Consider the following 26,550-nt stretch of genomic DNA (forward strand, 5'->3'; position numbering starts at 1 on the left):
TGATCTTGGACACAAGATCATTTTACCCTGTCTGCTTCAATTTCTTCATCTCTAAAATGAGCTGGAGAAGGAAATGGCACAGCACTCCAGTATCCTTGCTGAGAAAACCTCAAGTAGGGTCTCAGAGTTGGGTATGACCGAACTATAACTGTTAATAATAATTTTTATAATTATGTAAATGCATAGATAATTTCTATAGTTATCATTTAAATATACAAATATTTTTGTCTGCACAGATGAGGAAACAGGCTTCAGAAGGTGATGTATTTTGCTTTTGGTCATATAACTGGTAAAGGTCAAGGCTGGGATACAAACCCTGGACTCCTGACTATAGGTTCAGTCTTTACCCCCCTCATTCTGTCCTCTTTCCTCACATACACCTGTGTTCTAAAACTACTTAGGGTATTTTTCATTGAGAAAAGAAAATTCTGGTCAACTAGCACTCAAATATTCAGGATTTTTTAAAGGGGAGAGGAGGAGTTCCAGACAGTCCTCATCCTACTTCTTTGTTTCTCTTGAATCTGTCCTTCCAATCTACCTTGAAACCCACTGCTCTAGTTCAAATTCTTGAACCCTATTCCTTACAAAAATCTCATTTCTACACATGTGCTTATATAGTACACAATGTCTGAGATGGACTACCTCCCTGTTTCCATATATAGAATCAATCTATCCCTATCTCAAGGTCCCACCACTTCCATTTGGAAATGATTTCTCTCTCTCTCTCTCTCTCTCTCTCTGAATTCATCATAATATTTTGTCAAGACTTTGCCTTTGAAACTATTTTCTAGTTATATTTATTTGTATATAAACATTTACTCTTTTCTTCTGCCTCTGGAGAGATGTGAGAGGGGAAATGGTTATGTTTAGGTGTCCATCAAACATAGAAACACACTGGATAATTACAACCAATAAAATAGTTTTTATTATTAATTAAAATTAATTTTATTGTTAATTGTATTTTTAAAATCGGCTCATAGTCTCAGGGGCAGAAAGAAGCTTCAAATTCATTCCAATTTTGCCTTTGGAGTTTAGCTATTAACCATATAAAATAAAAGCTCCCAAAATACATCTTGACCATCATATCAAGAGTGAGGTCCTAGTTTATTTAGTCTCTGAAATATAAATTCTCTTTAGTGATACCCTCCCTCAGACCATTTATACTTATTCTCAGAAAAATAAGGGAGAACAAATTCTTCATGTAAATACTTCAAAATATTAACAACAGCAATAACAAACAAACAGAAAGCCATCTCACACAGTGAAAAATTCTTTAACAACAAAGGCAACTCTTAAGGGAAAAAACTCCACTTGCAAATGGAGGGAAGGGAAGAGCAGTAAGGGAGATGTCAGCTAGGGGAATGTTCAGAATGTCTCATTTATATGTCACTTCAGGGGATGCTCTCCTTGGTGCCTGATACTTCATCTGTCTACAAGGTCCAATTGTTCTCTTGAATAGTTTCTCCTCTCTCTGCACCACCTGTATTTCTATGCTCCCAAAATACCTTTAGTCAATCCTCATGGAGCTGTGGTAGATGATTATTCCCCTAGGGAGCTCAATCATTAGACTTTGGAAATATACCAAAAGGATGATGTTAGGTTACAAACTCCATGAGGTCAGGGACTATGCTTGAATTGGCAGCTGAGTGTACCAAAATGGCAGACAAAATCCAGGAAGTTACCTAGTTTCCCTCAGAAACTATGTTAGATCAAGCCTCCAAACAGATTCTGGAGTGACAGAACCTACAAAAAGCCAGTGAAACACTTTTTCAGCTTAAGATAGCTTAAGAAGACTTTAGGAAAGGGCTGCTTCGTTTATGTAAAAAGGGAAGTATCATCCACAACAGATGGTACATCAGCAGGAGGCTTTTAGCCACAGCATCGATCAGCATCCAAGGCACCTTTGTCCTGACTCAATAAGCTAGCTACATAGTAGAACAATGGTGGAGCCTCTAGCTCAAAAGCAGAAGGCAAATTTCCAAAGCTGAAAATCAGGCAAAAACAGTTTCCCCCGTTCAGTGAGCAAGCTGCCAGTGCCTAAGACCCTGGTGCTCAAGGCCAGTGACCCAAGACCCTGGCACAAAAAGCTTGGGACAGTGTTCCCTGTACCCCAGGAGCAGAATTCAACTTTAAAAGAAACAAAATAGGCTAAAAAATTGAGCAAGAACCATAAAAGAACATTGATCACAAAAAGCTACGATATAGTTATAGGGAAAATCAAAATATCAACTCAGAAAAGGACAAAAAGCCCCTTTCAGAGTTCAAAGGAGTATTTAAATTGGTCTCAAGTTCAAAAAACTTTCTTGAAAGAATTCAAAAAAGGATTTTAAAAGTCAAATAAAAGAAGAAAAATTGGGGGGGGGGATGAGAAGTATGCAAGAGACAGTCAGCAGCTTGGAAAAGGAAAGACAAAAATTGACCGAAGAAAATGATTCCTTAAGAAATACAATTGGCCAAGAGAAGCTAGATGGTACAGTAGATAGAGCACCAGCTCTGAAGTTAGGAGGATCTGACTTCAAGTCTGGCCTCAGACACTTAACATTGCCAAGCTATGTGACCCTGGATGAGTCACTTAACCCCAATTGCCTCAGTAAAAGAAAATTACATTTGGCCAAATGTAAAAAAAAATTAACTGAAGAAAACAACTTTTTAAAAAGTAGAATTAGTTGAATGGAAAAGGAGGCACAAAAGCTAATAAAAGAAAATTTCTTAAAAATTAGAATTGATCAAATGGAAGCTAATGACTCTTTGAAACATCCAGAATAAGTTAAATACAATTCTGAGATATCACTACACACCTCTCAGAGAGAAGTTTAGAATAATACTGAGGGATTTAACTGACCAGTTGCAAGATGGTATTATCCTCAGTAGAAATAGGGAAGGTTGGAAGAGGAGATTTGGGGGAGGGTGGGTGGAAGGAGAGATAATACAGTGAGATCTGCCATGTAGATCACAAATAACTTAAGCCTACTGATCCTGTGTGACTCACTCTATCTGTATTGAAAACAAAATTGTTTGGAGCTAGGGTGGGACTCTTAGGTACATACCACTGTCTGGGAACCCAGAGCTCACTCAGGAAAGCTTGCTAGAGCCATGTGGATATGCTGTAGCGAGTTTTTGCTTGCTCAGCTGCTGCTAATGGTCCTGGCTAGGTTATAATTTAGGGCCAACTTCTAAAAGTACAGAGACAAGATTTTGGAAAATAGAGCACCAATTGTGCGAACAGGCACAATGGGAGAGTCCTGGGTGACAATGGCTAAAAAAGGAGGTATTTTGGAGATTAGCTCTCCTTTAATTAACTGTCATTGAGACAGATTTTTCCACCTTCAGAATGATTAAAGTTTGGGATCATTTCCTTATTTACTTGGGATTTTGCCACAGCCCAATGGAATTTTGGAAACCACTAGTGTAAACTCTTGGGAAGTCACAATCTCTCAGTCCCTCAAACAACTAAATTACAGAAAAATTATTGAGTTCATCAATAGGAGTTTTTAATGACAGGAATTCTTTACATTTATGAAATTATAATCCTGCACTGAAATCTTTTAAAAATCCAGCAGATTTTATATTCTTATGTTATAGATGGCATATGAAAATATGAACTAATACCAGCCCCTGCTATTATATCTCACTGTTTTCCCTTTATTCCCTGTCTTTTATGTCTGTAAAAGTGATTCAGATTTTTTAAAATCCTTTTGTAACTTTGTCAGCTTTTAAAAATTAAATAGATTATCTCCATTGGTTCCATGGCCTATAATATATATATATATATATGTGTATATTGTAGGTGCTCATCAAATACAAAATCACTGAATGAGTGAATAAATGTTTCTCTGTTTCTCCACTTACCTATATGCTTGTTTTTCCTTCAAATAACTCTGATAGAGTTGTCAGGAACAATTTCCCTTTATAGATACTAATGTAAAGGCTAAGTAAGGATAAGTGTGTTATTTACCCAAGGGTAAAAAAAAAAAAATTAAAAAGCAGCTTTCCAGTTTAAACAGCTTTTCATAATTGACCTTTGTGGTTGAAATTTAAGTTGTAGTTGTCAGTTCTGGGATTTAGAGAGGGGTGGACCCCTTTCCTGTTATAACAGGGCTTTCCTTGAGAAATTCACGGAAGTTAAAAAGGTCAGAAGATGTCATGCCCTAAATGGATTTTACTGGGCACTTCTTGTATTTATTATTAAATACATATGTAGTATCTCTACCAAGGCATCTATGTAACCTTTGGGAAGGGGCAAATGGCAAGGCTAGCAGCCTTAGGAACCTGCTGCTGGACTCCCAAATCCCACAGACCTGTAGAAAATCAGAAGTTGGGATAGATTTCTCTAGACACAATGAATTCTAGCAGCAGTGATATTGTTCCCAGTTCACATTTCTCTTTGGAGGGAATTCAGTCAGGAAGCAGAAATATACCCAACTAATGAGGAATCCATAAAGTTAACAAGGTAGGGAGAAGCACTGTGCTAGGTTATGGGGAAACGAATACAAAAATTGCACAGTCTCTGATTTCAAGGAACATATAGTTTAATAGGATTAATGTAAAAAAAATATATATATATATGTATGTATGGGAGTAGTGTTAGGTTCAGTTATTAAGTATTTATGGCAGGCATTACACTAGGACCTGGGAATACATAAACAAACATGAAATAGTTTTTTACCTTACAGGAACTTATAGTCTTTAGAAATAAGTGTACAACCAAGGTACCTTTGAAATACTCATCCCATGACTTTAAGCCTGGTCTTCTTATGGCAGTTACCTGGAATACTAGCAACTCTGGTTGTAGTTACTTTGATGAACGTGTGCTTTCAATCCCATGGTTGCATTTTCTAATTAGATGTTGGGATTTCTGAACCTGAATTAATCCCTAAATTTCTTTGATTCCCTAAGTTCAAAGAGCTATTGTACTTAGAACTTAATGACCTTTTCCCCTTCTATCTCTGTCATATCTTGTTAACCAATTGCAGCACCCAGTTTTCCCTTTTCTTTCTAATTTCAACTACTCTTCACTACAAACTCTAACAATATATTTTCTAGGGTTTATTTGTAAAGGAAAGTAGAATAGGAATAGGAACTGGATGGATGATTTTGTGGGCAAAGGGAATTCCCAGATAAAGAAACTCCTACTAGTAAAGATTAGGAACTTCATTGTAACTTGTAGTCTTAGAGAATTTCCTGTACACTAAAAGGTTAAGTGATTTGCTCAATGATCAAGTGCATCAAAGGTAGCACTTGCAATCAAGTCTTCTTGGCTGATGGTACAGTTTTCTATCCACTACACCAGGCTGGCTCTCATTTAGAGAAAAATTCAATCTAAAAATTCAGATAAAAGTCAATAAATTCAATAAATCACACACATAATCTTAGAAAATCACAAAGTTAAGGCACAATAGCGACTGAAATGATGAGAAATTTACAAGAAATAAAATTCAAGAAAGGAGCTGATGATAAAGCCTGTGGCCTAAAGAAATGAGATTTTAAATGCTTTCCTAAAATCAACTTATTTTTAAAATAACTTTTTATAGACAGTACATATGCATGGTCATTTTTTACAACATTATCCCTTGCCCTCACTTCTGTTCCAACTTTTCCCCTCCCTCCCTCCACTCCCTTCCCTAGATGGCAGGCAGACTTATATATGTTAAATGTGTTATAATATATCCTAGATACAATATATGTGTGCAGAACCAAACAGTTCTCTTGTTGCATAGAAAGAATTGGATTCAGAAGGTAAAAATAAGCTGAAAAGAAAAACAAAAATGCAAACAATTTACACACATTTCCCAGTGTTCTTTCTTTGGGTGTAGCTGCTTCTGTCCATCACTGATCAATTGGAACTGAGTTAGATCTTCTCTTTGATGAAGAAATCCACTTCCATCAGAATACATACTCATACGGTATCATTGTCGAGGTATATAATGATCTCCTGGTTCTGCTCATTTCACTCAGCATCAGTTCATGTAAGTCTCTCCAAACCTCTCTAAAAAGCATCCTGCTGGTCATTTCTTACAGAACAATAATATTCCATAACATTCATATACCACAACTAAAATCAACTTATACTAAACACTTGGATATACCATTTTAATGCAATATATAGAACAAGAGGTTTTTTAATCAGAAGTCTTTGAGCTTGGCTTTTTAAAAGATACATATTTTGATAACTATTTCATAGCATTACTTTATTTTCCATTTCATTTTCTTTATTTAAAAAAAACATTATTCTTAGAAGGGGTCCATGGGCTTTTCCAGAGTGTCAAAGAGAACTGTGACACAAAATGTTAAGAAACCTTCATCTTCCTTATGTCACAAAGGTGAATGAGTTTGCAAAGATTGAGCCAAGTACTACAATCTCTGGCAAGTTCTACCAAGATCGGAAAACTTCAAGTATGGCTCAGGTGATGGATTGCATGCTACAGGTCAACTCCCTTATATGACATGGATACGTCACAGTGGCATAGTGGGTCGGAATTATGAAGATCTGGGTTCAAATATGGCCTCAGATACTCATTATCTATGTGAACATTGACATATTCCTTTGACTGCCTTGATTTTCTCATCTATAAAATGGGAATAATAGCACTTATCTCTCAGTGATATTATGAGGATCAAATGAAATATTTGTAAAATACTTAACACACAATCTGGTACATAGTAGGTACTTAAGGAGTGTTTTCTTCTTTATATAAAATACTGAGCCTGGTGGATATATAGAGTCAGTTTTCTTTCATTGATCCCTTTTCTTTGAAAGCCTTTTTGATCTGATTGGCAAGATATCTGGCAAGTTATATATAATATGTATATATCTATCCTTATAGATATATACATATTATATATATATATATATATATATATATATATATATATATATATATATGCTTATATAGCTATCTATCTATCTATCTACCTATTCATTGATGGAGCTGCTCCCAGAATATATTTTTTCTTCTCTGCTTTTGGATCGCCTTTCAGAGGTAGACTCTATGGTTACATTACATATCAGATCTCAATTTCCAAGATATGCACTGGGATAATTCTTCAAAAGGCAGGGAGACTATTTGTCTAAATAACTTCTTGAAATTTAACCCAAGGATAAACTGTTAGGGTTTATTCTTGAGATTCTATTACTTGAGATTATTTTCCTGAATTTCTAATTTTTACAGGGGGAAGTAGCTTATTATATGTTTTAAACTTTGAAATAGATTGAATACTTGGTGGATCCTATTCTTTTCTTTCTTCACCTTGTGAATGGTGAGAGGATAAATGACAATTTAATGAAATGAAATAATAAATGAAATAAATTGAACAAAAATATAATATAATTCTATATGTTGAAAGGAAAAACAACTAACAGTCATAACAATGAATGTGAATTATACATAATGCTATATAATATGAATTAAGCAAATATACAGTGAATTTTATAGTGAATCCTGCATAGTGGGAGGTGGATCAGAAAGTAGACATTTTTCTGACTTTTGTATATTAAAATGTTCATGTTTGTTGATGTTATTAAGTACATTATATGAAATTTTATATCAATAAAGAAAAATCCTATAAATCAACAAAAATATCCCATGTGTTGTTGCTATCTATTCATGTATCTTTGTGTGTGTGTGTGTGAGAGAGAGAGAGAGAGAGAAACAGAGACAGAGACAGAGATAGAGAGACAGAGAGAAAGGTGGCTTTATTTTTATGCCACATTAATTTAGAACTTATTGTGAATTTATTATAAGGTGTTGGTCTAAATCTAATGACAATCCAAAAACTAGGTTCCCCATGATCTATGGTAGGTAGACGCAACAAGTGATGTTTTCAAAGTTCCATGTAAATTTCATTTTGAGTAGAGAGAAAGATATATGGTGAGGAACACAGAAACAAGAGCAGAAAAATATCACAAACACCAATTCAATTTACATTTATATAGTACTTTAATTTTTATAAAATATTTTGCATACATTTCCTGCTTTAATTGGAACTATGCATTAAAATGATTAATCTGTGTGGGGAAAAGTGAAAGAAAAGTTTAGAGTAGTTTTAAAAAATATTGAGAAGATTCTTTAGTGTATTTAGTTCAATATTCAGTGCACTTGTTGAGTATAATAAAGATATTGCCTCATGTTTATCTTTAGGCTTAACAATGCTTTCAGAAAAAGCCATTTAAAAAGAAAATGAACTTTTATTCTATTATTTGACAAGTATTTAGTGGTAATGAGTTTTTATTGCCAATATTCAGCTTTCATTTTTTTATTTATGAAATAGTGTTAATCATGGAGGATCTAAGTAAAAGTCTAAAAATGAAACATATGGTAAGATAATTTTACTTCTGTAAGGAATACAGAAAATTTTGAAAGTGTATGTGTGTAGAATTAAGTTTGAACTTGATTACATGTAAAATAAATACACAGTAGATTTTCTTTCAAAAGACTTCATTATAGAGACACATGATGAAATGTTTCTTATTCTTCTAGTTGAAAGTCTTGAACATGTCTTGGTTTGATAAGGCTCTAGTATTGGGTAATGCCATGTAATATTCATAGAAAGTCTTTTATTTGAAGAATTATCATTGACAGTATGTTCTCAATTTTTCTTTTGTCTTGGTGAGCCAGGGATAATTATTTTTGGAGAGAGGGAAACTGAAATACAAAGTAATCTATAACATCTGTTGAGTCATATCCTGATTTGATGGAGGAGCTGTGAAGAAAAGACATGACATAGTTACTTTTAGATAATTATTTCACTAAACTGAATGTTTCATAAGATACTGAGAGGGATGACTGATTCTAATAGAATCTGAAATTTAGTTCAAGAAAACTTTTTTTTTTAACTGCTCACGGAACTTTTGTTTTTAGGAATGCTAAGGAAGACTAATTTTTATATTCTACTTGTTCCAAACTGGTGATACTGTGTTATATCCAGAGTTGTATAAACCATTGTCACAGAAAGATAATGTTAACAAATAACTAGGGTACTATTAGTTTGGTAGCAGATAATTCACATTTATTACTAGAAATAGTATTGTCATTAAAATGCCTGGAATTAATTATTCATAGGTTTTTCCAAAATTTATGTCTTATTGACCACAACTGTATAATATGATTTTGTGGTAGAGAAAATTGAAATGAAAAATCAAGGCAAAAATTTGCCTTCCCATAGGAAAAAGAAATCAATTTTTGTGAATGACTCTTTTCAATAATAATACAATGAAAGAGGAAAAGGGTTGCTAAATATTTTTCTTATTATATTTTATGAAAAATGCCAGAAATCACTAATAAATGTTTCCTTTAGGAAGGTAAGAAATTAAAGGTCAAACATATCCATTATCTGATGAAAGCTGAGCTACTACTGAATCCAGAATTATGATAAGGATGTCAACTAAAATAAATGATGCTACCTTGTGATGAACAGATGTATGCTACAAAAACGAGAGTTAAAGTGAGATGGAAATGGGATGAGCAAATAGTGACCTTAGGCTTTGGCATTTTGAAAAAAGAAACTTTGTCATTTGAAAAACATTTTAGGTGGATGGTTTTTCCATTGGCAAATTGGATTGTATACTTAAGTTAGCCACACAAGTTTTCCTTTCTTCTTTTTTTTCAACCAGTTAGTCAACAAGCATGTGGGGGGATCCTATTCTGAACTTTGGCACCATGTTGATGCTAGTAAACACAAGGACAAAGGTGAGGAATTCCCATGTTCAAAGATTTTATATTCTCATGGTAGGGAGGGGAGGGATAGCACATCAGTAATTAAAATAAAACTATATACAAAATAAGTACATAATAGATGCAGAAGAATCCTTTGCCAAGGTACATGCTAAAAAGATCAGGCAAAAGAAGAGATGTAAATGAACCTTTAAAATGCATACATGTATGTATAACATGTATACTGTATATTATGTGTGGATATTGACATACCATGTATGTGTATACATATATGTTTGTGTGTATACACAAAGGAGAAGCATTAGAAACATTCTTAATAAATACATGAGTAAAGCAAGGATATTCCCCTTTCCCCCATGACATTTAACATAGTTTTAAAAATATCAATCATAACAATAAAATAATAGAAATAAATTAAATATCTAATTATAGTCAAAGAATAGACATAACTATTCCTGGAACATCCAAGAGAATTATCAAACTAATGAATTGAAATAATTAATAGTTTCAATAAGATACAAAAATTAACCCATAAAAATCAATTGAGTTCTAAATAGGAATTTAAAAATCTAGATAAAAATAATAGAGGAGTTTCTGTTGAAAATAATTGTAAAATGCATAGAACAATTTGGATTCAATCATTTAAGGAACACTCAAGATGTATATAGGTACAATTATAAATAGCTTCTTAGATTAAACAAGAAATGACTAAACAACTGCAAAAGATTTAGTGTTATGGCAGAATCAAGTTTATAAAATAAAAATAAAAATACTAATTAAATTAGTTTATAGATTTTAGACTATATCTAATTTATATATGTATGTATATATAGTTTACTATATATAATTTATAGACTTAGTGCTATGTGCATAGGCTATTTAGTACTACACAAATTGCAAGGGAGATATTTTATAGAAATAGACAAAATAATAAAATTCATTCGAATGAAGAAATATAGAAATATACATTTCTCTGTATCTGTGAAGATAGATAAATAAAGAGATATACATACTCTCAAGGAATCGAAAGTGTTATGTTAGGAAAGTGTTAGGAATAACCACGGACCAGTCCATAGAAAAAGCATTTTCTTAAAAATCACATCATTTTAGAATTGGAAATAATAATAATAACAACTAGTATCTATGTGCCAGGCATTGGGCCAAGCACTTTACACATTCATCTCATTTTACCTTCATTATAACCTTGGGAGGTGGGTATTATTATTATCCCATTATACAATGGTAGGTACAATGGTATATTACAAAGGTAATGGTAAGTAATACCCACAAACAGTGGTTGTGACTTGCTCAAAGTCACACAGCTAGTTTGAGACTAAGTTTTCAGGTGTTTCTGACTCCAGACCCAATACTCTGTCTGTCACTTTCAGACTTGAAACTATCTAACTCAACTTTCATTTTATTGAGAAAAAAAATTCCTGGATAGAATAAGAAGAGTACTGAGTTGGGAGAGAGAGGCCTAGATTTCAACTGAAAGTTTTATCACTTACTAATTGTATGACTTTGGACAAATCATTATCCCTCTTCTGGTCTCAGTTTCTTTTTCTGTAAAAACAAGGGAATTCCCATTACTAAATGGGCTCCAAAGTTCTTTCCCAATCTAAATCTATTACCTCATGATTTTTAGTAAGGAGACTGATTATGACAGTAATTTTCATGATTTTAGCCTGAGATAAATTTTGTCTTAATTCATGTTAAATTTATACATTCCTTTTTATGTATACTTGGGGACCTGTATTCTGAATAGTCATAAATATTAAATATAGAAAGAAATAATTTTGTGAAGTAACATGTGAACCATTCTCTTTCCCCTTTGGAATGAATAGAATATGAAAACCATCTTGCTACCTGTAACATATCAAATTGCTACTAATTATATAAAGAGATGTTTTACTAAGAATATGGTGATTTTCATCAAGGAGCATGTTGGTAGCCAAAAGTTAGAGTCTTTTTTTTTTTTTTGGAGGCAATTGATTTTAAGTGATTTGCCCAAGGTCATGCAGCTAGTAAATGTGTAAGATCAAGAGTGAACTCAGGTACTTGTCACTCCAGGCCAGTGCTCTATTCACTATGCACTGCACTGTAGGCAGCTATGTAGCTGCCTACAGAACTTAAAGCTTTTGGCCATTAATTCATTTCCCACAATTGTTTTGGCAAAAATACTTCACCTCACTGATGCTTTCATTGAGTTTTTATGTTTCTTTTGACTTGTGAGATTCAATGTACATAGTTTAGGGGAAAATTCATTTTTTTTTAGCTTTTTTACCTTTCTTCAAAATAACTTTGTTCCATAAGAAGAGAGTTCTTTATGATTCCTTCAGCATGTCAGGATTGATCTGATGATAGAAAAGCATTCATTGTAAGCAATGTTTGAATTCTGACTAGATACTGTTTTAACTAGTTTATTAACAGAAATGAATATCAACTTTTCCAGTCCTCAGTAAATCTTTATTTACTATACACAAATGATCCTGACCAAGACCCATGTTTTACTTTTCTTTTCTCTTTACAATCAACAGCAGAAATTTAATTTCTGATTTGAGAAAAAAAATCTTTGATTCATTTACCTTTTCTTCCATGAGTTCCACAGGAATGATATTGTCTGTATCTGTAGCAGGAGCCAAAATATTGGCTGTTTGATGTTTAGAAGTATGGGAAGGCATGAAAATTCCAGCATTGGGATATCCAAGGTTCACTATGTCTCTTTGGGGATATGGCAGAATATTCTCTATTGGCTAAAGAGAGTAACAGTTAGAATAGCAAGTAGAGAATAATGCCATAAGGGCTAAAACTGGAAGGGATACAAAAGTGGAATAAATTGCCTTCATGAGAATACATAACAATGTACACCTCAACTCCTAAGGATATAGACAAAATTTTGCATATGCATATGTACCATCTGTTGCCTTGTATATGAATAGAAACATGACCAAAGTCTGTTCTTAAAAATTCCCTGCACAAATCACAGAAACAATCATAGTTTAATTACAATGACAGGGAAACAAAATAATTTTGTGATGCACACAAAGCAGTCTTGTAGAAATTTATCTCTTAAACACTTTCATCAACAAAAGAGAAGGAACATATTAATCAATCAGGCATACAGAAATAAATAAAACTTCATTAAAGAAAAATAAAAACTCTGAAAATTAAAAATGAAACTGACAAAATTGAAAATGAAAAAAAGTTATTTTAAATTTTTAAAGTTTTGGAGCATTTATATGGCACAATGGATAAAGTACTGGCCTTGGAGTCAAGAGGACTTGAGTTAAATCTAGTTTCAGACATTTAATATTTCTTGGCTTTGTGATCTTGTGCAAGTTCATAACCCCAATTGCCTCACCAAAAGGAAAAATAAGATAAAATCCTGATTCTTTTAATTAGTAAAATAAACTGTTAGCTAATCTTATTTTTAAAAAGAGAAAAACCAAATTTCCAAAATAAAAATTGAAAAAATGATTCACAAAAATGAAGATTTTAAGATTTTAAAGACTATTTTATCCAATTTTAAGATAACAAAACTGATATTTTAAATAAAATGGGTTAATATTTACAAAAATATAAAATGGATAGGTGAAGAGAATAAGAAATAGAAAATTTAAATACCTCAAACTAAGAAAAAGAAATTGAACCCTGCATAAAAGAAACTTCCAAAGGGCTAGGGGTGTGTGTGTGTGTGTGTGTGTGTGTGTGTGTGTGACCATGACCAGGTGGATTCCTACTAAACATTCAAAGGATAATTAATTCCAATATTATACAAATTGTTGGCAAAAATAAAAAAAGAAGAGATTCTACCAGATTTGTTCTATGAAACCATAATCTTGACATCCAAACCAGGGAGAGATAAAGCATAAAAAGAAAAGGCCAACTTCCCTAATACATATTTATGCAAAAATTTCAAGTAAAATGTTAGCAAAAATGGTAAAGATATATATTTAAAAGATTCAATATAGAGCAAGGAGAAAACAATAACAAATTTCATTTGGAGGAACAACAGGTCAAAAATCCTCTCAAAAGAATGAAAAATAAAAAACAGGAAGGAAGAAATATCTACCACATATCAATCTAAATTACAAAATAAAAATTATCAAAATTCTATGTTTTTTTAATAGAAAAGTTAGGCATCAGAATAGATCGTGTAATAATATCTAGAATTAAACTAATATAATTAGCCAGAATGATCTACTGTTGGTGTGATCTTTTACTTAGAAAAAGCCTATAGAATCAGTACTGCAAAGAAATTCATGGAGATAATTTAATAGCTTCACTGAAGTTAGGGTATAAAATAAATCCACTAATATAAAAAGTACTTCTACATAGCAATAACAAAACCTAGAAGTAAAGAATAGAAAAAAAGATTCCCATTCAAAGTAACTACAAAATACATGAAATATCTCATAATTAATTCATTAAAATGCATTCTCTTAGAATAAAATTATAAAATGTTCATCAAGGAAATAAATAACAACTTAAATAACTAAAGAAGTATGTAGTGCTTATAGCTTAGCCATGCTAATATAATAAAAATTACAATATTGCTGAAGTCAATTTATGAAAATAACTGACTTATTTATATAGTGCTTACTGACATTTATATGGTGCTTACTACATGCCAGGCATTGTGCTAAGTGTTTTGCATTTATTATATCATTTGATCACCAATACCACCTTGGGATGTAGATGTTATTATTATCTCCATTTTATAGTTAAGGAAACTGAGGCAAACAGATGAAGTAACTTGTTCAGGGTCACATATCTAATAAGTGGATATAGGCTAGATTTGAACTCATGTCTTCCTGACTCCAGGCTCTGTGGCCTGTGTATTATGGTGCCACCTAAATATGACATAGTACATAAAGCACTGAGCCTGGAGTCAGGAAGACTTATTCAAATTTGACCTCAGACACTTCCTAGCTGTATAACTCTGAGCAAGTCACTTAACTTTTGTCTACTTCAGTTTCTTCCACAATAAAATAGGGGTAATAACCATGCTTACTCAAAGGATTGTGAGGATCAAATGAGATAATATTTGTAAAGTATATGGCACATAGTAGATGTTTGACAAATGTTTACATCTTCCCTCCTTTTCTCCCTTCCTTCCTTCTTTCTTTCCTTCCTTCCTTCCTCTTTTTGTGATATTAGGGAAATTATATCATCTCTGTGAACCTCCATTTCCTCATCTACAAAAGTATATGTATTCCATAGACTTCACAGTGTTGGGGTGAGGATAGTACTTTGAAAACCTTAAAGCACTACATAAATACAGATTATTTTTATTGTTACCTTTAAATAATCATGTAATATGGCATGTGACTTTCAAACTAGAAAAATTCTCTGAACATCCTTACCATCCCAGGACTTTCAGGAATGTCCCCTCTTAACAGATCAAAATTCATCTGCTGTTGTCCTCCAGGTGATACCTGAAGAATCATAGGAACTTGATTAGATATCATTGAGATATTGATTCTAAAGATAATTATATTTAACATATTGGTGTTTAAACATAAAAATGACCTTCTTACCATTAAGACCTTGCCATCCTAGGTAATTTAAATCCTCTGCCTTTTCCTCCCAAAATATTTGCCCTAAATCCCAAAATCAATGAAATCTTTGGCTTTGCAAAATATCTATTTATAGTTGAAAGTAAATTTACTGGAAGTTTTTCCATTGGTTATATCAAGGAGAATTTCAAGACTTTGTTTCTACTTCTTGAGATTCCCCTGAACCTCTAGCACAGAATGTTAAGAAACAGACCCAGAGAATGGGTCGCTGATAAGAAGTTTTGGTGTAATGCTTGTGTAATGCCAAGAAAAAGCAAAAAAGAAACAAAGATTCCTTGAAAGAGGACCTGGATAGGTCCAAACTAAGGTAGTGTTCTCCTACTGATAAGTAGCTAAACACATTGTAGTATATGAATGGAATGGAATGAAATATTACTTTGCCATTAGGAATAATGAAATGGACTGTTTTAGTAGAATTTGAGTACACTTTGAGGAAGTGAGGAATCTATTTCCAGACATGGCTAAACTGGGAAAGGTTTTTTGTTTTTTAAGAGGGGGACTTTATTGAAGTTCTAACTATTTTTGCATCTAGATTAAGCAGCCAAAGGCTAGCATTAAGTAGGTAATTACAAAAGGAATTATGTCCTAGGACAGTTTTTTTGGCACTCTCCAAATTTCCTACCCCCAAACTGTCTTTTGCTTCTTTTTGTGTCCCCAGTGCTTAGCACAGTGTCTGGCACATAGTAGGCACTTAATAAATATTTATTGATTGATGAATAGGACAAAATTCCAGCCATAATATTGGCCTTCAGGGCAATGGAAGTTGATTTTCTATTGTTATCTGCCTCTGAAATTAGCAAAGGTTCAGCCTGTTTTGTGAAAGATGGAGAATTACAATAGCAGTAATTATGCCTTAATATTTAATTAATAATAATTAATCATAGGCCTTATTAAAACAAGAAAACTGTTGTCATTTCCCAGGTTACAGGAAATGCCAACTACCTATATGTATTTTTCCTAGAAGCTGTTGAAAAGCCTGAACTGTAAAAAGATGGGAGACTTCAGAGGCTCTTCAAAGACTCTACTCGTAATCTGAGAAGTTGTTCTTTGAATTTGTGACTCACTTGACTCCACTCAGGCTTCATGCTTAAAAGCCAACAATTATATTTGTTTCTTAACTCATATCTGAAGCATTAGTCTTATTCCACAAAATCAGAACTATACCACAGATACACAATGAGAGAGGCTAGGAACCAATTAAATATTGGCTTTGGAGCCAAGTCACAAACTGGATTTGTACCCAGCAATAAAGAAATATTATTTTTGAGATTAATATACTAATTAAATTACTAGAATATGGAGCAATCACCACCAAAAATTGCCTTATTGAAATAAAAATGTATTTACACTTACAGGTCCTGCTTGTTGAGTAATGCATCCAAATTCAGTATAAGATGGAATCTGTCAGTTTTGAGAGATTCATTAATTTTGCTTTATTCAACTTTTGCACAAATATTAAAATGGATTTTAAAGCATATTTTATTCCTCCCTAAGCTCATTCTTTCTTTTTCACTTCTTCATTTCTGTTTCTAGCATAACCCTTTACTATCTAACCTATCTCCTAGGTTTAAAATTTTGGGTCTCTCTGTCTTTTTTCTCTTCCTCATATGTTAGATCAAAACAATGAGTAAGTCTTATTGATTCTATCTCTGAAATATCTCCTAGATCCATTCCTTCATTGTTAGTAACATTGTCACCAGTTAAGTACCAGCCCTCATTTCCCCCACTGGACCTCATGATAATAAGTCTTCCTTGGTAGCTAATAGGGAACCATTGAAATCTCTTAAACAAAAATGTGATAAATCTACGTGCAGTGAAAGTTGAATGTATCCTTCAAGACAATCCTTCACTTTCTCTCTCTGACAATTCATGCACTTTGTTGTTCAGTCATATCTGACTTCTGTGACCACATTTGTTGTTTTCTTGGCAAAGATACTTGATTGGTTAGTCATCTCCTTCTTTAGATCATTTTACAGATGAAAAAATTGAGGAAGGCAGAGTTTAAGTGACTTGCTCAGGGTCACCCAGCTAGCAAGTATTTGAGGCCAGAATTGAACACAGGAAGATGCCTTTCTGACACTGGTGCACTATCCATTATAGTGCCATCTAGCTATCCTTCCAATCAAATCATGCACCAACCCTAGCAAAACAATATTTCTTATGCATATGTAGGGGTCCCTCAGACATCACACATTCAACTTTAACTATATCTAGATCTGGTCACATATGTTTCAAAGTAAATTTCAGACCTCTACAATTTGGTGCCACTATTCCCTTTCTATCCTTATTAGTCCTGTTCATGTTCTGGATTCTGCAGCTGTACTCAACTAATCTGCCCCATCTGCTATGTTATTTATCCTTTGCTCACCCTTGTACCCTTTATTTGGAATTTTCTCTTTTCCCTTTCCATTTCACTTGGTTAATTCTCTTTACTGATATTTGAAAAGGCAATCCCTTCCCGAAAGCTTTTTTTGTACTCTTTAGTTGATAAGAGCTATTTCCCTGAAGCCTCATGTAACACTTTCTGATACAGCAAATATGACATAATTGTTTTGCTTATTTAATTTACTACTTTTTAGTTATTTTGCTATTCTTATCTGTGTCTTAAAATCAACAAGCATTTATTAAGCACCTACTGTATGCCAGGCATTGAGAATAAAAAGACATAAATTACTCCTGTCCTGTCCTTAAGCAGTTTATAGTCTATGAGAAGTACATTTATAAATATATACAAAATATTGGGATAGGGACTGGCGTGGGCTTTTATTGGTATAGGGAACTTCCAAGTGTAAAAGTCCCTCTATCAATACAGTTTGGCACATTTGATACAATTTAGTACCTTAGAAAGTTTCCTAAAGTACTACTCAGTTTAAGTGATGTGACCCATATATGTCCAGTATGAGTCATTGGGAGAAGTTGAACTCAAGACCTACTGGCTTCTGAGGTCAGCATTCTGTATGCTATGCCATGCTGCCTTACCTCCAAATATAATCAGTGCAAGGTGTTTGGGGGGGCATCAAGAAAGATCTCATATAAGAGGTAACATTTTGAAATGAGTTTTGGAGACTAAGGATTCTAAGAAGTGAAGGTGAAGAGGGAGTACAGTACTCCTTGGATACGCAGAGATACAGGACGGAGACAGGAGTTCTATGCTTAAGTGTTCTATTTTCTTCCTATAAATTATATACATCTGCCTACATAAATACACACAAACATGTATGTATATACATATGTGCATACATACATACATACAGCATGAGGACAAAGAACTATCCTATATCTCCTCAGCAATCCCTGCTATTATACAGAATTGAGCAAATACAAAGGAATAGAAGCTCACTGAGGTTAGAAATTCTTTTCTTTTTTTGTCTTTGTAGCCTCAAAGAGTGCCTGGAACATGAGATTCTTAATAAATGCTTAATTAATCAATATGAATTTTCTATGTCAAATTTCTAGGTATTACATACTTATTTAAAATAAAGTTCTTACTTCTAGGTAGTGAGTTTTTAAAAAAAATACTATAATTGTGATTTAAAGTCTGTTCTAGGTAATTAAGATCAATATATTAATTGGGCTAAAGTAATTAATAAATTAGTGATCAGTGGTATATCTGGGTAATCAAAAAAACCAACCATGGAGATGATTGGATGCTTTATACATTTGAAAAAGTGGGTACCCCTGACAGGTGAAATCAACTCTAATTGATGAAAAATTAATGATGGAGCAGACCAAGAAGTGAACTGAAAGCCTTCAGCTCTTCCTACTGCGAAACTGGTTTGATCAGGAGAGTCACCGTCTTCAGGTATCTGGTGAGAGGAATCCATCTCTACCCGGACCATTTGAACAATTTGAAAAATGGGGGTTTCAAAGGTGGACCTTATGTTTTAGGGCTGGAATTCACCTTGAATAGATTCTATTTAGTTTTAATCAGAAGTAAATTCTCCTAATTGGGTGGGGGTTTTGAAGACTATTGGTAGGTATGACAACAAAGACTAATATGAAAGAAATTACTTCTTCTAGTTACAATCACTAGCTCAGAGTAGATAGAACATTTTGGAAGCACGTAATCTAGTTTTCTTTCCTTCGACAATATATTTTATGTATAAGATATATAGGTATATGAGGAGAGAAAAGAATCTGGAGAGATGTTTTTTCTTTACAGCACAATGGTAATGATTCCAATTATTCCCTGTTCTTAGTTCTAATTAGGAGAGTCAGAGATTTTTAAAGTGTTTCATAAAGTTGGCCTAAAAGGATCTTACTACTTAGGAAGGTTGTATACAGAGATTAGCTCTCACCAAGTTAAAAGAAAAAATTACCATTGACTCAGTAAGAGGATGTTGGGAATCTAACATATGCAAGGATAACCTATTTAGAATATTGATTTGAGATGTCCCTTCTAAACATCATCCACATTCATGGTACATCTCTGGGACCCTTCTCCACTAGACCTATCCAAATAATGGAATAGTTGACAGTTCTGGTTCCCTTAGCTTTATAGGGATCTCAAAAGCCAGTGAGTCCAGCTTCTTCATTTTACAAATGAGGAAACTTGCTCAAGATCACACATTTAGTAAATGTGTAAGGAAGAATAAAAATACAGGTCCAGTTGCCTAACAATACTGCCACGTCTTTTTCTATTGTTAAGTTTTAAATCAAGAGATGGGTAAGCCATTCCACTAGGCTCTCACTGTATACTCTGGTTCCAAATGGGAGTATTCAGAATAAAAAAGACACTGGCTGCAATACCTGCTCCTGTGGTTGTGGCTGTTCTGCTTGTAGAGGGAAGAACTGAGGTGGCAGATCCTGTGGTCCATACACACAAATTGGATAGTATTGAACCATCTAGTTGGAAGAGAACAAACACATTCTAATTAGAAGATTAATAAATCCAAACATAATCTTTTGATAGCAAAATATTTGTAAAGATACACTTTAGGGATTTTGTAGGCAGAGCTGGTGAGTTGCAAGAGAAAGATGATTAAACCAAAAACCTCAAGAGAGGGTCAGACTATACTAGAGGAGACTGGGCCATTAGCTTACTTGCATTCTGAGCAAGGATATCATGTCTCTGTGCCTCAGTTGCCTCCTCTTTAAAAATGAGGGAGTTGGTTCAGGTAACCATTAAGAGCCCTGCCAGCTCCAATAGTCTAACATTCCATATCTCCTATAATAAAGTCAACAGCATGGAAAGCAGCTCAATGAATCCTCAAGTATTGACAAAATAGTCAATACTTGAGTATAAAGTCAAAGACAACCCCTGATCTGGAAAGGTAGAAGATTTATGGTTAGAGGAAGGGAGAGAGCTTCAGAGGTAAGAGCTACAAATTTCACTCTGATTCAGCCATTTAATTTTATTGGAATGAGGTGCTGCTGGTGGTGGTTGCAGGGTGGGACTATTTAATTTTCTTGAGGTTAAGTTTCCTTTACCAGACTAAGTCCACTTGTTGGAAAATGGTTCTACTGATGATATAATGTTCTCTGAGGCTTTGTGGGAAAGGATGACATATAGGCCCGGAGGAAGCATTACCTTCCTGCTTGCTTGGATGTTTTCTATCAACAAATCTACATGCATTTATTAAGCACCCTTTATGCACAAGTCACTGGAAAAACAAACAACAAAAAAAAACTAGTCCTGCCTTCAAAGAATTTTCAATTTAGCCAGAGGAAATTAGTACATATATCCAAACATGTAGATGATATACTGCAAAGAGCATTGGACCTGGAGTCAAGAAGACCTGAGTTCAAATCTAGTTTCAGATACTGATTAGTTATATGATCCTGGAAAAGCCACTTCACCTCTCTGTGCCTCAGTTTCCTTATCTGTAAAAAGAAGATAATAATCACGCCTACCTTCCAATGTTATTGTGAGACTCAAGATAATATTTGTAAATTGCTATATAAATGCTATTATTATTATGTATTTATATAACGAGATAACTTGCATATAGACACCAACAGCTAGGAAGAAGGAACAGGAAAGAACTCCTATAGGAGATAGCAAATAACATGAATTTTGAAGGAAACTAAGTAGTCTTGAAGTAAGGCAGGAGTGCATTTCAGGCAATGGGGGCAAGCAATGAAAAGGCACAGTGAGAAGCGGAAGAAAGAGGAACAATACAAAGACAGTCTGACTGGACAAGGTTGTACATGAAGGGTAGTAATATGCAATAATAATAATAACAATTACTAGTAACATTTGCATAGCATTTTACAAATACTTTTACAAATGCTTTCCAATCTAACCCAAAACAGCAACAGCTTTTGCTGTTTTGGCTTAGATTGGAAAGCCCAGGCAGCTAGATGGTGTAGGAAGACCTCAATTCAAATCTGAACTCTGCTATTTCTTAGCAATGGATTTGGGTAAGTTACTTAAATTCCATCTGCTTCAGTTTCCACAACTGTAAAATGGAGATAATGGTAGTACCTATCTCCCAAGATTGTTGTAAGGATCAAATGAGATAATATTTGTAAAGTGTTTAGCACAATGTCTAGCAAATAAAAGATGCTTAATAAAAGTTTCCTTCCTAGAAGTAATAAGGAGACTATTTGAATTTTTAGTCCCCAAACTGTAATCACATTTTAATTTACCTACCTGTCCCCAGACTTGGGGCAATCCATATGAAAAGAAGCACGGTATCATCTGTCAAAAGAGCAAGAGTAAAGAGTTAAAATTAAAAGACCGGGGACACCAGAGCAAAGTACTACATTTGGGGGAAGGATAAACCTAGTCTTATCTCAAAATTTAGGAAATACAAGCTTAAGCTTACATGCTTATTGCTCATTGACCACTTTTGACATATATATATATATATATATATTCCTTTACTAATTCATCCAGCTTGGAGCTAGAATCACATATTAGCTGACATGAATTGTAATTTTTCCAATTTGGAATAAACTACATAAAGACATCCATTAACTCAAATGATTTTAGCTAGATAAATACTACTAGGTAACCCATATTTTATATGGCTCTATTAATTTTCTCAAGGGGGAATCTCTTTTCATGAAGTGACAACGAAATAAAACTTCCTTGAAGAGTCAAAAACAGGAATTACTGTACTTCCAGAGCACATTCACTTGAGATGGGAGATATGGCAGCATCTATGGTTTTCAGGCTGGTAGATTACAGGTATAGATTGGGATAGTGCAGGCTTTTCCCCTCTAATTGCTGAGTTTTTGAAGAGAAGTTGAGTTCTAGGAGAGGGGTATCATGGGAACAGGGCTCTACAGAGGGTAACCTAGGGCACTGGTTATACACTGTGTAAACCTCTGGATGTTGGCACCCTGGGACAAAATCTCAATAGCCCCATGCTATTTATAGTTTTGCTTACTTGATAAAAATCCTGCTGGTTCTGCTGAAGTGTCTGCAGCTGGGAAGGTTCCTGCTGGATTGCCTGGGTTCTCTGAGCCAACTTAATCTGACCTGGGAAAGGTATCTGGTTTGGGACAAGTCCTCCAAAATGACCTAAGGATAACCATGAAATCTGGGAAAGTCCAGGTGTCTGAGTCCGTGGCTGTAGAATTCCAGGGAGAGGGAAAATCAGTGAATTTGCTGGTGCCTGGTGGGAGTGGGGGTGGGAATGAGATAAAACTGGTATTTCTCTTAAGTTACAGAAATTAATATACTGTTAAAAAAGCTTTCCTTTATACATCAACAAAAATTTAAATATAACCTTCTACACAAGTCAAATATTTCATCTAAAAATCTGATTTATATGGAATAAAATCCATTTGAATCAGCTGTGATCATGAGAAAGAGTACATTTGTTTTCAGAAAACTTATCCATATTGTTTTAATAATCATTTCTACCATTTTAAAAATCTAGATGAGGGATTCTTAAACTGGGCTTCACTTATTCCCCCCGCCAAGGGATGTGAGAAGCTTATTAGGGAGTTATGGAAAATAACTAAATTGTCCTCTTGAATTCAATTTATTTATTTCATTTCTTATGTGCATTACATAATAAATTTTATAGTGTATTTCTTTTCATTGTGAATAGTTGGTCTGGGTAGGTTTGCTAAGTCAAGGGGTAAAGGGATTAAAGAAGTTTGGGACCCCTAATCTGGACCCTAGGAAACAGAATTGTACAGCAGGAAGGGCTTCAACAAAGGATGGTAGAGACCAAAGTAAGTGAGCATCTTTCCTTGAAAGTAGTTATATATATATATATATATAGATAACTGTACCTGGAAATTTTGCTGAAGCATCTGGAGCCTGGCATTGTTAAGACCCATCAGTAACTTAAGGAAGGAAAGGAAATTGGAAAACAGATTACCACATAATTGCCGCTACAAATCCAGTGTAGATCATGTCTATTGAATTTTGTTTTAGGATTTTGTTTTAGGATTGAGGCAATTTCTCACTGGAGGTGTAATTTATAAAATAGTCATGAAACTAAGGGATGGAAACAAGGAAATAGATATGTACTGAACATGCATACTGTCCATCTGTCCATTATTTCCCTTCTCTCCTCTGGACACACATACACATACACACAGACACACACAGGCACATAGACACACAGACACAGACAGACAGACAGACACACACACACACACACCCTGTTATGCTCCATCTCCCTTATTTAGTGTGAGATTGCTCCCAGGGAAAGATTTATTGATTAAATTAGCACCAAATGCTTATTAAACTTTTACTCTATGCAAAGCATCTTCCTTACTGCTTTTAGGAAGGAAAACAGTATCATCTATTGGTGAAAACAAAGTAGCTAAAAACAAAAAAGCAGAGAATAAACTAGAAATTTCTTAAGGAACAAATCCAGGAATGCAAAATAAATCACTTAGGTTTCATATTTCTTGAATGTTAGAAAACCTATTCTTTCCTTGTAAAATTTCTTATATAAATGGAGCAGGAATGATTCTCCTTTTTATTGCCTGTCCCACCCTCACTTCTATTCCCCTTCATTTTAAACATTTTTCTAAGGTAGCAACACTAATAACAGAAGCATTTATTTATCATACTAACTGCTTTACAAATATCATTTCCTTTGATCCTAACAATGACCAAACACTGTTATTATCCCCACTTTTATATTTGAGGAAAGTACAACTTATAAGTGTCTAAGGCTCGATTTGAACTCGTCTTCCTGAATCCTGGACCAATATTTCTCTCTACTTTTCCACCTACTACAAAAACAAAAACAAAAAACTTGGTTGGTTTGGCAAAGGACTGAAGGGGAACTAGTATAGTGCCATAAGAAAGGACTAAAATATCACACTACCAGAGACTGACCTCATTACTGTTGCTTGCAGACAAAAGAGGCTGTGGGATAAACTAGAAGGAAAGAAAAATGTTTTATTTGAAGTACAAATAATTCCTCTACTAAGGTCAAATAGCTCAATTAGTCATATTTTGAAAGACACTTACTGGAGCTGCAAAGGTGACTCCAAGGAACCCAAGAAAAATTAATGTTCTCATTTTCAAGAGAAAATCCTAAAAAACAGCAGAAATTTCATTCTGTTCAGTTCAAAGAATGCATATTATTAAATACCTACTGTATACAGAATACTATGATAGGTTTTGGAGGATATACAATATTTAACCTTTGCCCTCATGGAACATGTAATCTACTCTTCATCATAATGTTTTCACACAAATTCACCAATTTTCTTCCGAGATGAATAGGAATTCCAGATAATAATCATCTCCCTGATGTCAGGGTCCTCTTCAAGAATGAAGGACAAACAACAACAGCCAGAGTATAAGCCCAGTCTTTCTGGGATTTCAGATTTCCTCACATCACAGCACAGCCGGTTCTTTACCACACCACACTGCCTTTTGCCTAATAACTTAGCATGGGGAAGTTAGATGGAAACAGTGATTTTATATCTTACCTCACTTCCCGTCCCAGGAAAGAGGAATCCAGACCTTCCTGAATTCTGCACTTTTTGTCCCCTTCCAGCTATATATGTACATACAACCTCTTCTCTTGCACTTAAATCCATATCTCCAACAGAGATAGACCAATTGTTGTCCCACCATGCAGTGATTCAGCTGGTCTTATACAGTGGCTTTGCTAATAATCACTTTTAGAACTCCTGGGGATTAAGTTTATCTCATCTCTTGCATCAAAATCTCCCATAGGATTTTTGCCCTGACCATTACTCTCTGACTTGTCTCTGTTGTGATCCCACTTCTAAAAGGAATGGAATTCAATTTACTCATCACAGTTAAACAAAATAGAAGTCCCAAATGGCATCTTGGGAAAAATGGAGATCTTCACATTAACCAAAATGGTGTTAGATAGGGAAAGATATATTTAAAATAAATGATGGGTCCTTAGTGAACTTTCAGATACAAATAATGTTAGGCTTAGTCTGAGGGATATAACTAGGTGATTATTCTGGGTTTGTGTGGAAAGAACGTCAGAGAATCTCACTGAGTATTGGTGACCGTTCCTCACTGACCAGGAGTGTGATTATGCTATTCAGTCAGATCTATATTAATTCCAGGCAAAAATAAGTAGATTTGGTGAGTTTCAGGGTTAACATGTTGCTCCACAGATCAAATAATTTCTAAGTACTTTGATTTTTAATATGATTTATATCATCTTTGAAGATATTATTCCTTTAAGTGAACAAATTGAAGGAAGGAAGGGAGAGAAGAAGGAAGGAAAAATGAAAAGAAGGAAGGAAAGATAGAAAAAAAGAAAAGAATGATAGACAGAAGGAAGGAATAAAATTTGGAAGAAAGGAAAAAGGGAGAAAAGAAAGAAGAAGAAAAAGAATGAAGGAAAGGAGAAAGGAAAGGAAGAAAGAGGAGAAAAGGAAGGAAAGGAGGAAAGATAAAGGGAGCTAGGAAGACCTGAGTTCAAATTCAGCCTCAAACACTTACTAGGTGGAAGGGAAGGGAAGGGAAGAGGTGGGGAGAGGGAGAGGGAGAGAGAGAAGGAGAGGAAGAGGGAGAGGAAGAGGAAGACAGACAGAGAGAGAGAGACAGAGAGAGAGAGAGAGAGAGAGAGAGAGAGAGAGAGAGAGAGAGAGAGGGGAGAGAGGGCATAATTGTATAGAGTACAAAAAAAGAAAAGTGTTTAGGACAGGTCCTTAAGGAATACTCCCAGTTAGGGGCCATGATATAGATAATAAGCCAGCCAAGGAGACAGGAAAGGAGTGGGCATATAGGAAGAATGAGGAGATAGTAGTATCACAAAATCCCAAAGAGGAGAGGGTGGTAAGTAGTACCCATTGCAGCAAATAGGTCAAGAAGTATGAGGACTGAGAAAAGATCATTGCAATCTGTTGAGCTTCAATGTATGACTTAGCATTGTTAATCTTTT

At 34.3% G+C, this 26,550-nt stretch overlaps 1 protein-coding gene across 1 annotated transcript; it reads right to left on the bottom strand.

Moving 5' to 3' along the window:
- Positions 1-1,869: 1,869 nt before the first annotated feature.
- ODAM (odontogenic, ameloblast associated) lies at positions 1,870-24,692 on the bottom strand. Its single transcript, XM_031943534.1, has 9 exons — positions 24,642-24,692; positions 24,507-24,548; positions 22,588-22,770; positions 21,846-21,893; positions 20,000-20,095; positions 15,038-15,109; positions 12,257-12,424; positions 3,365-3,450; positions 1,870-1,984 (listed from the first exon to the last, which is right to left on the bottom strand). The coding sequence occupies exons 1-9, from the start codon at positions 24,690-24,692 to the stop codon at positions 1,870-1,872; spliced, it is 861 nt and encodes a 286-aa protein (XP_031799394.1).
- Positions 24,693-26,550: the final 1,858 nt, after the last annotated feature.

Source organism: Sarcophilus harrisii, chromosome 6 (assembly GCF_902635505.1).
Source record: "Sarcophilus harrisii chromosome 6, mSarHar1.11, whole genome shotgun sequence".
Lineage (NCBI taxonomy): Eukaryota > Metazoa > Chordata > Mammalia > Dasyuromorphia > Dasyuridae > Sarcophilus > Sarcophilus harrisii.